The following is a 16,639-nucleotide window of genomic DNA, read 5'->3' on the forward strand; positions in this document are numbered from 1 at the left end:
TTAATTTTTTCGAAAATTGCCAGTAGTACGCAAGGCTCCTTACTATCTAAACTCTAGCACTCTAACAAGGATAGGAATCATACCTTCTTCAACAGAAGTTTGTTTATTACCATTACAAGCAGATGAAATCCTTTTCAGTCTTGCTGACATCGGCGCCACTAGATGCATCCATCAAGAAATGACACTGTAGGAAACAGGTCAATCGACATATGCTTACAAAACATGTAAACGACGTTTGCCTTCAACAGAGAAGGCAGCATAATGTTGGTGCAGGTAGATGTCAGTTTAAAGCCCCACAACGCCGTCAACGTCTCTACCATCTGTGAGGGCCTCTTTTTTAAGTTGGAGAGGGGTGCAAGGCCATTTGCACCTTACAGCCTTGCACCGGAGAACCAACTGCAATCGATTAAATATATCGATTATGTATACATTCGACATGAATGACGATTGCACTGTGTACAACAAGATCCACGCTTATAGAATGAATCTTGTAACTTCGTTTTGAGTCTGCAAGGATATTACATAAAAACACACAAGATATCACTTAATCTAACCTACACGTTACTTGACAGACCCAAAATGAAGCATTGTACACAAAAGAGTAAGGAACGAAGTTGAACACAATCGTCTGATGTAAAATAAGGAACGAGCAATATCTGTTTAGAAGTTCTTTCACAGGGTGTCTACAATCAAGAATGTCAAGAAAGCAACAGGTAGGTCAAGAAAAAGTCAAGAAATTATGGTTGTGGTCAAGAATTTTTGCTGCTTTTTACACTATATAGTGAATTTACATTGTTATATACCTGAACTGGGATTTGATAAAATTTAATATTTGAAAATCTAAAATTGTATTGAATTGTGGTTAAGATTTGTTCACTATTTTTCTTAAGAATTACTTTCTTGTGTGTGTGAAGTTTTATAAAAATATGAAAGTAATGTGGCCATTCTTCATCCAGGATGAAGTCTGATGCATTATTTTTTACGTTCATTAATAGTTAAAACAAATCTGAATCTCTTGTTAAAGTACAGCTTCAGTTTTCATCTAAATCAGCCTTATGGTAGGATTTTTGAAAATTAAAATATATATTTTCTTAATTTCCGGCTATACCTAAGTTGGGGACGATTAAATAAATGTTGAGAAAAAAGGTCAAGAAAAAGGAAAGAAAGGTAAAAAAAAAAAAGACAAGAATTGTGGATTTGTTATTTCGGTAGACACCCTGTTCATGTTTAAGTCTTTGTGAGTATTAATCGTCTTGAAAGTAATGTCTGCAAGGGTTTTGTATTGAAGGAAAGAGATTTTGAAAGAAGCAAAAGCAGCCCTAGGGGGGAATAAATGTTAGAGTTTGAGCTTGTCATCAAAATGGCGAGGAGAATCCTACTAATTAAGAAATTCTATCAACTTGGGAAATTTGCTATAGTAAGGTGGAAGCAAACATCATGAACATTACCTACACTCATAGGTACTATCTGTTAAGAATAAGTATTAGGGGGATGGTATACGAAGACTAATATGAATATGTTGTTTAATTCCACGAGCAATCTGAAAGCACTATGGACACATAGTACAGGGGGAATACGTATCTGAATTTTTGACTTCCCAAATACGTATCAAGTACCTATTCAACCAGAAGGTTTGAATTATTAGGAAATGTTTAGGATTTCGACTGAATTACTGTAGGCAATGCAGTCTTGTAATTGGGTATTCAGCATTCGAATCCTGCTGTCAGTCATTTAACCTGTAGGTCCAGTTCCAATTAGTATATTTGTGGATGAATGCAAACAAAGAAATTCATTAAATTATGGAAGATAAATTAAAATGATTTAAAAAAAGACCATACTGGCACAGCGGCATTACAGCGATAGATATCCCCCATATAGCAACAGCAAAACTCATCGACCAATATTACTTCCACGAAGGGGTATAAGTCTTCAAGAGCCGACTAATTCTTACGCTTGTTGTCAACCGTAGCCTACTATCGCACCGGGGAGGGATGGTGGATCTTCTTACTAGGGTCGTGGTGTGGGAGTTAGTAGGCTCTTGGCATTAGATGGAGTAGAAGCTATGCAGCCTCAAAGTGTATGGCCACATTTGGTCACTTTTATGCACATGTGCTTTTCGGCAGTTGTGCTACAGTTTTATATAATATCATGACAAGGAGAATTTCCCCTATTTAGTAGGCATCGAATCGGGAACTCCTGCTTACAAGGAGTTACAACTGATACAAAATGCAAGTCGTCAAGATGGTACATACGTATTCGTGAAGTCAAAAATTGAAGATGAAAACATATGCAAATAGAAGGGAAATACTCTTTGCTAAAGGTACCACACGTTTGTTCCTATAATAGAGCACAATATATCCATCATACTTGATTTCTAAATAAGAGTTTTCTTCGGGGAAGAATTAGTATTTCAACGACGATGTAGGAAATGTTTAAGTGCAGAAAATGCACTGTATGAAATATTGATAAAACAATGTTTCCTGTTATATTTTGCTTATAAAGTATCTTATTTTTAAATAAACAAAATCGAATAAGGATAACGAACTTAAAAACTATGGTATATGCAGTAACATCGTGATAATAAATATTTATTCAAACTAAGTTCCCCAGTGAGGAAAAATCTCACACCAAGGGACAGATCACAATACCCTGTCACCTTCTACTAACATCAACGATTGCTTAAGTATGCAAGGGTTATAGGTTTCCAGTACACTTCAAATTGAAATAACATTAATTTGCACCAAAATACTTCCAATCTTTCAGTCAATTCGATGCATTCAGTCGCCTTGGTACGTTTTGATCTCCCAACCAAAAGGTATGGGTTCGAGTCCCTGCCTAGAAATGAATATTATCATTATAATTTTAACATCGTTCATTCTCATCGGAATTAGCCAAAAGTGGTGGAAAAGCAACGTAAAACTAACAAAAATACAAATACAAGACGATGTACATTTTCTGTCAGTAAAAAGATGAGGAATGTATGCATCCTACAAAAGGAAGACCTCGTATAGGACAACTTGCTACAGAGTTCGAATCTTCGACCTTGCGATTACATACCTAACACAAATTTAGAAACAACAATACGAATTTGTTGATAACATTCAATTTTATTACTTTACAAACCATACCAATTTCATCTGTATGTAATTTGCAAACTCAAATATCATTTCACGTTGTCGATCTACTCCGATTTTCCTGTGTGGAATCCTGCTGCTGGTATTTGTGGTTGTGATAACACTTTAAACTGTTGATTCAGTCCCGATTAGCATTTTTGTGCATAAAAGCAAGAAAGAACTACATTAAATTACGGAAGTAAAAAGAAAACAGCAAAACTCATCTGTCAATAGCTCTTCCGCAAAGGGTATAAGTGTTGAAGAGCCGACTAATTGTTGCAACTTGTGACGCGACTAATTCTTGCAACTTGTGAACAACCCTAGCCTACTATCTCGCCGGGGAGGGGTGGTGGAACTTCGGCTAGGGTCCTATTCAAACGGGCAACATCTCACCCTCCTTCCCTCCCCTTTTGATCTAATTAGTAGGCTCGTGGCATTAGAGGGAGTAGAAGCTACATGGCCTGAAAGTGTATGGCCACATTTATCCACTTTTATGGACATATGCTTTTCGGGAGTGGCACTACAGTTTTACTTGCTCTCCGCACAACAAATCCCTTCTTCCTCGCCAGTATTGAACTCAGAAACTCCTGTTTACAAGGAGTAAATAGCTTTAACCACAAATCTAAATCCCTAATTTCATTAAAGCTAGCCAATTGTTCAACCAATTTAATCGACTTTGCTTTAGATGAGTTCGTACCTTGATGGACAAGTGATCGTGAAGTCGAGGGTTTGAACTCAGTACATAGTGTTCAGTCTCCTCTTCTCTATTTTCCTCTTAGTGTCAGGGAACAAGTCATTTCAGCCAGGAACCTACCCAACAGGAAGATCAATCCTTACTTGTTAATGTGTCATACTTCTTTTGAGTAAACCTCCCTATTAATAAATATTTAGATACCCCGAACACAGGAGATAATTAAACTGATAAGACAACAATCGCTGTTTCACCCTACACAAGTTTCGACTCAATATGGTATTTCGAAGCATATCATTTCTCTTAGAATTTCGCTTCACACCATCACAAACATGCATTATAGTTCTCACATTTGTGAGTCTACGTTGAATATCGTTTAAAAATCAATACCGTATTTGCAAGCGTAAATGCGCACTTTTTTCCTTTAAAAAAGGTCTGAAAGGCAGGGTGCATCTTGTGCACAATACTCAGGCTGCACCATAAGGAAGAAGGAAGAGGCCTACCATTTCACAAGTTTCTGAATGGTCAAAGCTTCATGAGATGCTGTGAAAACTAAAACAGTGCCTACATCATTTAAGAAGTGTCCCATTAGTTCTAGAGATGAATGTCTGGGTTTTGATGAAGACGATTAAAATGTATTCTTTCCTAGTTAGATTAGGTAAGTTATTAGTTGAAAGTAGATCTATTTTACTTTATATTTCAAATACTGTAAATTAATTATAATATTCAGTTATAAAGGTTTTTCCTAAAAAAATGTCCACAAAAAAGGAGGGTGTTTTATACGCTGGCAAATACGGTAATTGTGGGACAAGATGCGATTATTCACTTTTAGTCTAGTTTTATCGAAGCTTATGTAACTTATTTTGTCGTAGAGCAGTTCAGTCTTATCATCAGGTATTATACCTAAATAGGAAAGATACATAGACAGATATGTTGTTGGTACTGGTGTCTAGACTCGAACAAAAGAGAAAGGGAAAATATTTTGAAATCAGCAGATTTGTCATTAGTTAACTCTCAAGTTATTTCACCAATAAAATCAATTTTAGTGAAAGAGGGGCTGAAAATAAAGAGATTAGACTCAAATATCAACTGTCACCAGTAACATAAAAAAGCCTGTGCTCTATCGAAAACCTAATAGGATTTCAGCACAGCTGATTGGATCTCACTTACAAATACGCCGGTCTCTTCATTGGCCTGTAAGAAAACCTAAAGAAGGATAGTTTTACCTTATCTGAAAGAAAGATTCATCATCTGTACCTCGGTATGGAGTTGATTCAATCTCAGTTTCTGTGTAGTTGCATAGCTACAGTCCTTGATTGTTGCTGAATGTTCAATGCAAGCATTGCTATGCTCATCATTACTTTCATTATTTATATCTACAATTGATGTTATCAATTGTTACATGACTGATATTTGTTATGTTCAATTAGTAGAGGAACATATTTTTGGTGAATAAAAAAGCAAGATTTCGGTACAAAAGCAGAGTCAATTTCAGGTTCAAAAGCTGAAAATAAAATATAATTTTGGTGTTATAGCAGTGAAAAATCGGATCATAATTAGTGAATATAATCCTAAATTTAATTTAAAAACTGCATTTATTACACAAAATAAACATATCCTCCCTAATAGCACATTTATGTAGTTAACAGAGTATTAAGTTTATTTCTGTATGCAGCGGTCCATTTTTGCTTCTCAAACATTTACAGCAGAATTGATCAATTTCCTGTGAATTACATAACTCGCAGGATAATTCAAACTTCAGAGTGCCGCGTCAGTAAATAAACTCTAAGGGTCTATTTCACGTTTTGTAGTTTATTTCGCATCATTTCGTGACTAAATAGAACATGAAAAATTAACATGGCAATGTGTTATTTCACATTTTGTGTTTTCGTCAAAAACGAAATATGCATGCCTCTATCAATTAGGCATCAACTGGGGGGGGGGAGTTCAAAATCCAAAAATTCTTGTTTTAAATTATGTGCATTGATAGGATGCTGAAGTGAAAATGGATCTTAGCAGAGGTTGTTATTTAATGAATTTGTTGCCTATCAAGAAAAATTAATAATACAAATAATTTCTAATGTTTTAACCAATTCTCAAAGAACAAAACCTGTTCCATCAAAGCATGTTTTTGTTTAAGTAAAGCAAACTCATTAAATTAAATATTCCAAATGACCTACGGTTTGTTACATGAAATAAAATTTGACAGCCACATCCACATGACCAACTGAATGTCGCACAACCCAACTATTGCTTTTATCGGTATATAATTGCATCGTTCAATTTAGAAAACCCTTATCTCCACAGTCACTTATCTTCATCCAAAATATCCGGAAGGAGCAGAAAAGCAACGTTGGAAAATATAAATATTAGGGATGGGACAGATTGATCGGTACTCTATCAGTATCACCCAATATAGGCATATTGATGTATCAGTAAATTTAGCGATATTTCATGCACTGTGCTTGTACTGCCAACTGACCAAGGTGACATGATGCACAATGATAAGAAAACAACCCAGTCTGAGCGACATGAAAGCAACAAGCAACATGTGCAGCTTGCCATGTCGGTTTCAGTTTGAAAAGTTGCATTGATTACTGAGGCATGCGACATGTTGCTTCAGTCTGAAAGCACTTTTAGCGATGAAAATTTATTCTGTTGCAATAGATTTTTTGGACCATACCCTTCTTCTGGCTCAGCTTTTATATTAATAATGTAATAATTTTTTTAAATATATATATCTCACATGCTGCTCACATGGTTAACATCATGTGCTTCAAGTTCTAGGTCAAATATGGATGCATCTTTATCCCATCATCTATTTCATCATTCATTCTGATCATCCAATCAACTTAGGTGGAAAAGGGGTGCAAAAAGTAGAGAAAAACTAAATATGCTGACCAAGGCAGTAATTTATTTATTAAAAACATAAACTAAACTTAACGTTTCAACCTTCTAGCAAGGTCTTCTTCAGACACTGTATCAAGTACAAAAGAAAGAAAGAGTGGATAGGACAAGAGAGAAAGAGGAGAGGAGAAGGAAGAAAAATGAAGGAAAAAGAGCGTGAGATAAAAAGTGCAACCACATTCTATATGGAAGTAAATATGTTTAGCCTTTTAGGTGAAAGTATAGTTGACAAGGGAAAGCCACCTGCTAGAAAGTTCCAGAACAACTTTCTAATAGTCTGGAGGGAGTAATGTTTGTATGTATATTTTTGTATCTTGTTACTTTTGTACTTGATACAGTGTCTGAAGAAGACCTTAGAAGGTTGAAACGTTACGTTTAGTTTATGTTTTTAATAAAATAAATTACTGCCTTGGTCAGCATATTTAGTTTTTCATAATTATGGAAACAAGGCTTAATGGTGTTATCAAAAAGTAGAGGTAAAATGATAACTCACACCATGTGTTGACAACACTTTCACCAAGAAACAGGCAATTGAACATTAGTCCAGTATATTCAAGTTTCAAGCAGTAGTTGTCAAATATTTATAAATGTTTCATGTTTATTTTCTTTTCCTTCTTTCTTTTTAGCCTGAGATCTTTTGCCACTATCTAGTGACACCACCTTCTTGTGTTGTGATATTTTCCTGGAACCAAATGAATACAGTGCAACCCTGATGTTACATTTTCCCACATTATACATTCAGTGTTCATAGCCCCAATGGATCAAAATGCTAGAAAATATTCCCAAATTTTACATTTTCCCACATTTTAAGTTCTTTCGACTCGGTCCCCTGAAAAAACGTAAAATCGAGGTTCCACTGTATTAATACTGTGTATAATTCAATATGAAAATTTTGCCACTACTATTATGGATCCAGTACAAAAGTCATTTCCATAATTAATGTGTGGAACCAGGTGACTACTATGGGATTTGCCTTAGGAAAAGACCAAAGGTTTTGGGTTCAAGATATGGAGTGGATATTGGGATTCATGTAATCACCATTCATTCTCCTTCCTAAGATTAGTCAGATATGGCAGAAAAGTGTTATAAATTGCAAAAGTCTTCTCGGTACACCACATTAAATTCATGCACAAACATGGTTAAAATTAACTTTTTTCAGATATACATAAAAAAACTGTGTAACTTGCAAAAAAGCATATAATTTGTTCTGCTACTGGAGAAGTGAAGAAACTACATACTTAGAAATTTACAGAACAAGGGAATCTGATTTAAAGTTTTGTACACATAAACACAACATGGCCGAATTGTGCACTAAATTATTAATTAATACCAATTAATAGAATATTGATAAATCTCTTCCAACCTAAGAATATATGTACATGATGTTGATTACAATTTTTCAAGTCTTTTTTCCATGTGCTTAATCCCCTATAAATGATTCTATAGATTTCTTTTTTACCTCGATAGGAATTTGGAGCAGAGAATATCTTAACCCCCAGGTCTATAGTGTCAGTAAGCAACCTGCAATGGAGACAGAGTGCCTCGTGGAAATTTCCATGTGCTTACGCTTCAGAATTCACCATATTCTCCCGGAACCCTCGAGAGAAGCATCTGCAGGCTGCAATGGAAGCTTTTCAGCAGGAGATTGGAAAGGTACTTTTAGGGCAGAGCCTATTGGAAGGTACCAATTGGCATTCATTCACTGCTATCAGCCAATACTTGTCAGAAGTTTGGGTATTTTGCACCATCTGAAAAACTGCTGCAGAATCTATCCTGGAAATTATGCAAAATTTGAAGGTTTCATTTATTTTGCATCAGTATTGTCAGTAAAATGGGTTTTGTGATTTATTGACAGCTATTTTAATATTTCGATGTAATTCTTGATTACGCACGAATTTGGTAAATTGATGCACATCATTGTAGTGGAATACTTACATATTAAATGTTAATATTTTGTAGGGATGGGCCAATATGGAATTTTGGCTGATACCGATAAAGTACTGATATAAAATTTACAGATACAGATAATAATCGATATTCGACCGATCCAATATAAAATTAGAAATGGTCCTTGAAGAACCTGAAATGTTCATTGATCTCCTTAATAAATGTGTGTTTCCAGGTGACTGCAGTGCAAAAATTGAAGTTGAATATTTAGACATTTACTTTTTTTTTTTTAGAAAGAAGGGCATGGAGATTATCCATAAAAATTACAACAAAATGGCAGAATTTTGCACTAAATTATAAGACATTTATCGATATATCGGATCTGTAAAATAATCTGTAATTTTACCATTAAACCGATACACCTATATCAGCCGATAACGATAGAGTACCGATTAATCGGTCCCATCCCTAATATTTTGATTAATTTTCAAGCATCACCATCAGTGAGGACTGGGAAGAATGTCAGCATCAGTTTTTGTTCAAAATAGTATATTGCACCTCCCCGATGGCATAGTCATAACATCATCACCTTGTAATCAAGAAGTCTCTGGTTTGATACCTGGTGGAGGCAAATAGTGGCTTTACACTGTAAGGCCAGTCCCAATTAGCCTTTTTCGTGCATAAAGTGAACTCAAAAACAAACTCAAAGTGGTATCAGTTCAGTCCTAGTATTTTTTTTTCATCATTTTCTTTCACTATAGTTTTGTTCTTTGTATTTCTACTTCTGTGGATGAAAATAGGAAAGAACAAAGCCAAGTTATCACCATGATTTGAACTCAGAACTTTTGGAAATGAAATTTTGATTGAAACATGATTCAGTTCATTCTAGTTTTTGGACTTTTAACCACTTATTTTTTAAAAGAGATTTACCTACGTTCCGGAGGCTCCGTCTTCAGGGTAGCGTGTAGTCTGTTAGATCATATAAATGGTTGCCTTGGAGGACTATTTTTGGTGGCCTAGCCTCCACCGTGTCTGTCGGTCACAAGGACCTCTATATACAAAAAGTTGCCAGGTAGGATTATCAGTGGCCCTGGCTCCACTTCGTCAGATGACCACGTCAAGGTCACGATCAAGGCTTCGTGTGGCACTGTAAGGTTTCCACCTTGATCCCCGGGGACTGGACCGCCCCAGATTGCATGTTCACAGAAAGTGGGGTTGGTGTGCAATGTATATGAATAGTCTATAGAGACTATGCACGAGATCTTGTATGTGTGGAGGGATAGTGTCCGAATTGTGTACCCTGGTCCCGTTGTTGTTTATGATATTTGTGGTTTGTATTTTTGTACAATTTGTTCACTATTTTTTAGTGTTTATGTTGTGTTCTGTGGGTAAATGTATGACATGTGGATGCGTTGATGTAGTGCTGTCATCTATTGTTTTTTTGGAAAAGTTTCTGACTAATGGTGTCCATATTGGTCTGATCTCTAGGCTGGGTTGGCTGATCGGTTGCTCCAAGGCAACCATTTATATGATCTAACGGACTACTACACGGTACCCTAAGAAGGCAGATTCAGCCTCCTAAACGTAGGTTATTCTCTTTTAAAAAATAACAGTGGTTAAAAGTCCAAAAACTAGAATGAATAAATCACCACTGATTAGCTACAAAGAAGAACGATACAATTTGTCACCAAGTGGGCAAGAGACATTTTCGCTAATGCTGATGAAGTTACGTTATTAGGGCTAAACGAATTGCAGTGTCAGTGTATCGATATCAGAAAGTGTGAGTTCAAGTTTAATCATCAGTATCACCAGACATGAACGTCCGCAGGAATTTTACCAGGAAGGGGCAAGGAAGGTATTTTTTTTTTTCAGGCACATTTTCCCCAAAAATAGTGTTGTTCCCTAAGAAAACCTTGCTTAAATTTGAATTTATGGTGTTCATGCAATAATTAACACATATTATTGTGGCTAAAATGAAATTATATGTGTGAAATACATCATTTTTGATTGACTTTCATTTTCCAGGGGGGAGGCATGCCTTCACCCCCTTTCCGGATGCCCATGTCACCAGAGTATTCCCAATCAAGTGAAATTTATCAATCCGTTGAAAGCATGTGAATTTTTCCCAGGGAAAGATAATGCAAATACTATGCAAAAAGAATTGCCGCTAGGGATAATGTTAACCAGAACACTGTCTGTTCAAATTGTTAAGAAAAGTGCAATTTTTTATTTTCACCTATTTCAATGCATGCAATGTGATGGGATTTACCTCTTAGAATTCTCAAAAATGTACTTAATCATTGCATGTGCTTTTATGTGCACCTGACTTCCCTTTGCCTGTCTTATTTATCACTACTGAAAAGAAAAGGCCATCTTTTGTCATTGACAGGAGGGAGAACAAAATGCATAGCCAAAGCGTAAATACACGCTGCTTTTCATTTGTTTAATATCAGATATGGCAACAACTTAGCGCCAAAGAGGAGGAATGACATATATCCAGTTTGTACTGAACTTTACTGAATATATTATAATGATAAATGAATACACGGCTCATTCAATATATAACCAGAAATATATACTATGTTTCAACATAGTCCCTCCTAGTTCAATGCACCTACGCCAGCACTTGATAAGGGCACTGATTTCACAGGAAAAAAATATACTTTGGATGCGTTCGTAACTACTCATGCACCGCCGACTGGACTTTGTCGTCATTCTGGAACCTCAATCCATTTAGTGCATCTTTCAGTGGGCCAAAGGTGTGTAAATCGGAAGTTGCAAGATCAGGCGAATATGGAGGGTGGAGTAAGCACTCAAACTTTAGGTCCTCGATGGTAGACAATGTGACATTGGCAGTGTGTGGTGTCGCATTGTCATGGAGCAAAAGCACCCCAGTGGACACCAGACCATGTCGTCCCTGCAGAATGGCTGGTTTCAGTTTTTCATGCAAAGGGTTGAAGTAGATGGTATTGTTTACATTCTGACCTCTGGGCATGTAATGTTCAAGAATTGAAAACAAAGTTAACATGACGTTTCTGACATTCCTTTCCATGACTGCAGTGACAGAACGACCTGGACGCAGAGAAACTTCAACACTGGTTATGCCCTGTTTGAACTTCTCAGCCCACTCGCACACTTGTGATCAACTCATACAGTTGTCACCGTACTGAACTGTCATGCGGCAATGAATTTCTATCTGTTTCACGCCTTCACTCAACAAAAATCTCACGATACTTCGCTGCTCCAGCTTGGAGCACTCCTGTAAGGGTCTGGTGATCCAAATAAGAAGATTGTGAAATGCTGCATGATATAAAATGATTAATGTGCTGTTAATAAAATATATAGTGGACACTAATTTATGATTTATTATTCTGAGCTATAAATTGTTCCAATGTTGAAGTGACATTATTGGTGGGAATCGTTAAGGGGATCTATCTGCATTGATCAGTTGAAAGTGTTATCAGCTCAGTTCTAAACTTTATATTTTTTTATTTTACAGGAACTGGAAGAATTTGTGACGACATGTCAAGAGAAGATTTCACTGGTTTTAAGTGGCAAGCCGAACCCCGAGAATGCTGGAAGGTCATTTAGGAATTCAGTGTCACCTTTTCTTGCACGAGCACACCTACCGCCAGTTCAGACACCAGGACAAGGGTTAAGAGTTCCTAACAGGACTCTAGGCAGTCACAGTGCACCGACACTAGGCAGGAAAATAAGTCACAGAACAATGTGCGATACTTCCAAATGGAATTCACCAGTGTCTACCATTCAATCAGCAAGCAAAAACAATGCAGCTTTAGTGAGAAGTGATATAATGCCAGATTCTCCTGCAGAACGAGTGTCGGAAGATGTGAAAAAAAGAATTAAGCAATTAGAATCATACGGTATGCCATCACCTGTAGTGCCTGTGTTGGGAAAAGTAACAAGGAGCGTGAGGAAGAAGTTTAAGCTTCCAGTTAAAGATAATGAAGAAACGAAAAAGCAAGACGTGGTTAATACAAGAGCAACAGCAAACAAAACCAGTGTCCAAGAAGACAGCCCACCTTTAGACTTGGAATTTGAACCAGGATGATTGCTAAAGCATCTTGATTATTTTTGTAGCAGAAAATGGTCCTTTACATGCTACGTCTGCTTTCTTGCAAGGTTAATGCATCTGTAAGACCTTGTCAATGAATGGGTATTGATTGAAGCTGTGATAATTATTATGTAGGTGCTCTCATGTAAGAGATTTATGTACAAATATGACTGTGATAGGCATAATGTAGTGTCGTGCCTTACATTTATAACAAAAGATTTCTTTCCACTGTATGTAAGATAAGTTTACTTTCCTTTCAGTGTTTGTAATAATGCAACTACTTGGATAAGAATTGTACAGAACTGTGTATACAAGAAGTATTAGCATATATATTTTCTAATGTGTGTTATCTTTTATTTTTCGTAATGAATTACTTATACTTTCTGTAAGGGTCTCTCCATATGTTCAGAATGCAAGATAAAGTTCCTAGATTATTAAAAATTCTCTTCGTTTTTCTGCATGTGTAAGTTGTCTTACCCTTCCTTGTTTCCAGTTTAGAAAATTCCATTTTTATATTTCTAATACTACTGGTGACAGCTATATTTGTTTGAACATGGAAACATTCTCTTTAGCTAGAAGAGATGGAATAGCCTCAGATATAAATATCTGTGAAATGCTGTATGATTACACTAGGGAACAAATGAAATATTTTTTTTTTGCCTCCAGAGCGAAATAAATTGCCTCTTATGGAAACAAGTGTGCTGAATTCAAAAATAACAAAAAAATGCTCTAACACGCAAGATTTTATTTTTACAGGTAGATTTCAGTATACATGGAAAAATGCGTAACACATGTACAGAGCCATGAATTGCACATGTAAATAATATAATGTATCATTTTATAAGGAAATTAGTAATCAACCACTAGTCAAAAGTAATTAGCTTGCAACAGATAAGGAAATTTGAACAATACAAAGCATACGTTTACTTGAGAATAGGTAAAAAATGTCTACCTTTCAATAAACGTCTCTTATATTCAGTGCTACTTTCTAGTTTCGTATTCCAACATAATCCCCTAACATGGCTGGGTCCCATCGTCCTTGGTAACGACGTTCCATGTCAGAAATGTCCTGATGGAACCTTTCCTCCTGTTTATCACTTGCATCACCTAAATTCGTGGAAAATATTCAAGATGAGAATGTAGAAGATGAATTTTTAAAGACATTCGGCAACCCTTTTCTTTGTAACACCTCAGTAGCTCTGAAACTAGAAATTCATAGTTCTCTTCTTTTTTGTTTCCCAGGAATCCATTCACCACAGCTTTGAAGAAACGCCACCCTGCCAGCTTGACGTCTTGGAGCTATGAGTAAAAAAAAAATGTCTTTCAGGAGTTTTCTAATTTGTGGTCCCACAAAAATACTTTCCTTCAATTTTCTTTGTTGTCTAGTTCGAGAAAAGATCTTGGAGGTAACGAAATCCACTGCCATCTTTATTCAAGGTTTTCGCGAAGTTCTTCATCAATCCTAATTTAACATGTAGTGGTGGGAGGAGAATCTTCTTTGGATCAATAAGCGCCACATATTTCACATTTTTCTCCAATTTGGTATTCATCCCTCATTCCCCAATCTTTAACTACAAAATGATGACTTGTGTCGCGACTCTTCCACAGGCACAAAAAGCAGCAATGTTTCAAAAAAACCTCCCTGTAATCCTGTGAGCAAGGCAATAACCTTGAGATCAGCACAGATTTCCCATTCATATTTATTATAATTTACAGCTGCTAAGAAAGCAGACATTGTTTCGTATGTTTCCTTCGTATTTAGAGCATGGAATAAAGGAATTGATGGTAAAACATTGCCATTATTCAACAATACAGCTTTCATACTTAATTTTGAGGAGTCTATGAACAGTCTCCAATTTGGGTACTGAATGTCGAACACCGAACTCATTCATTAAGGAAACAATATCTACACAGAAGCATATATTTTCTTTCATTGTGAAATACTTGGAAAACTGTTCGTGACTGTTTCGATAAATGGAAATTTTTGTATCTTTCGCAAGGAGTTTCCACTGCTGAAGCCTTGAACCAAGAATCTCTGCTTCTTTTTTCCAAAATTTAAATCACATATAAGATCACTTAGCTCATCCTGCATAATGAGGTGCACACCATCTTGTTCGTCACAATGGTATTCTACGTCGATTGATGTTGACGGCTCGTCTGCGGTATCTTCATCTGGTGCTTCCACAACCTATGTGCGTGGGGGTTTTGGAACTGGTAGATCCACGCTGTGGTGTACCTGTCTCATATATAAATTTACATAACAACTTTTCAAATGAAGTAATTCTTTCCCTTTCTTTTCCAGGTAAACATCTAGCCTTATTTTCCAATGTTCGTATACCTTATACCTTAAATTTTATTTTATTAAAAATTGACATTATGAAAAATTTTTACGTGTAGGAGAATTTTGAGGATTAGTTTCGCTTACAACACTACAAAAAACATTAAAAACAGTCATTACTTTCACGGGGGCAAAAATCATGTTCCCTAGTGTTATCATTCGCAGAGGTGTAGTAAGGGGTTCACATCTCATGGGACTGATATGAAAAAAAATTGCAATAAATACGAGGGTCACTATTTATATTTTGAGCCTAACAATGAAAAAACAGGAATTTGGCATTGAAAACTGCTTTATTGTTTTTCGAAGTATTCTCCTTTATGGTCAATACACTTTTGCATTCGTTCGAACCATTTGTCAAAGCAGTTTTTCCAATCTTCTTGAGACACCTCCATAATATGGTTTTTGAACGCATCAACGGCGTCTTCTGCCGACGAAAATCGTTGTCCACGCAATTTATTCTTGACATTCGGGAACAAGAAGAAGTCATTGGGTGCCAAATCAGGACTGTACGGCGGATGACCCATCAATTCGATTTTTTTACTTCATAAAGTCGGTTGTTAGACGAGATGTGTGACAGCTGGCATTGTCTTGATGAAGAATGATCCGACGGCGTTTGTTTGTTTTCCGTATTTGACCGAAGACCTCTGGCAAACAAATTGTTGTGTACCATTCAGAGTTGACCGTTCCTCTAAAGGCACAGTTGCCACATGACCAGTTTTCCCGAAAAAACAGGCGACCATTTGTTTTGATGTGCTTCGAGCGCAAACAACTTTTGTTGGATTGGGTTCATCTTGAAACACCCATACAGTCGACTGATGTTTACGTTCCGGCTCATATGCATATATCCATGATTTGTCACCTGTTACAATCTTATATACGTCTTTTGAAGCACCACGATTGTATTTATTGAGCATTTGTTTGCACCAATTGACGCGAGCGTCTTTTTGAGTTTTTGTCAATTTGTGTGGGATCCAACGAGAACATACCTTTCTCACAGCTAAATGATCATGTAATATTTTATATATGCTGGTGGAACTAATGCCTATGGTTGCCTCAATCTCACAGTATGTCACATGACGATCTTGCAGTATTAGGTTTTGCACAGCATCAATGTTTTCTTGAACAACAACTGATTTTGGACGACCTTCGCGAATGTCGTCGGGGAGCGAATGGCGGCCACGATTAAATTCGTTATACCAGCGTTTCACAGTGGCAAAGGATGGGGCTTCATCGCCAAATGTGGAAGTAAGTTCATCGATGCACTCTTGTCTTGATAATCCACGTCGAAAATCGTAAGAATCATCGCACGAAAATGTTCACGAGTTAATTCCATTTTATTGTTGTCGCACAATCTCCAAGGCAACATAAACAACACAAATGAAGCTATTGACAAAACATTTGAAGTACGTTATGGTCAATAATGCCAGACGATTCCGTGCAAACATCAAATCGCGCCTAACTTCAATCAGTGTTCTAAAAATATAAATAGTGACCCTCGTAGAAGTGAGAAAAAATAGATGAAAAAGGCTAATTTTTGTGAGCGATAAATTACAACATTATGCTTTTATCTGACTTTAAATTTTAGTTAAACGTTACAATTTGAATTAATAAGTCAAATATTTAGTACT

The 16,639-nt window shown here is 36.4% G+C and overlaps 1 protein-coding gene across 4 annotated transcripts in view; it reads left to right on the forward strand.

Moving 5' to 3' along the window:
• Brca2 (BRCA2, DNA repair associated) overlaps window positions 1–13,095 on the forward strand; it is a 74,084-nt gene extending 60,989 nt beyond the window's left edge. For all 4 annotated transcript variants that reach the window (XM_083126528.1, XM_083126526.1, XM_083126527.1 and 1 more), the window contains exons 16-17: window positions 8,179–8,364; window positions 12,098–13,095. In XM_083126528.1, the coding sequence (XP_082982654.1) occupies window positions 8,179–8,364; window positions 12,098–12,670 (759 nt within the window). In that variant the 3' untranslated portion in view covers window positions 12,671–13,095. The remainder of the gene's footprint in view (window positions 1–8,178; window positions 8,365–12,097) is intronic.
• Window positions 13,096–16,639: the final 3,544 nt, after the last annotated feature.

This window comes from Lepisma saccharinum, chromosome 8 (genome assembly GCF_977018435.1).
Source record: "Lepisma saccharinum chromosome 8, izLepSacc3.1, whole genome shotgun sequence".
NCBI lineage: Eukaryota > Metazoa > Arthropoda > Insecta > Zygentoma > Lepismatidae > Lepisma > Lepisma saccharinum.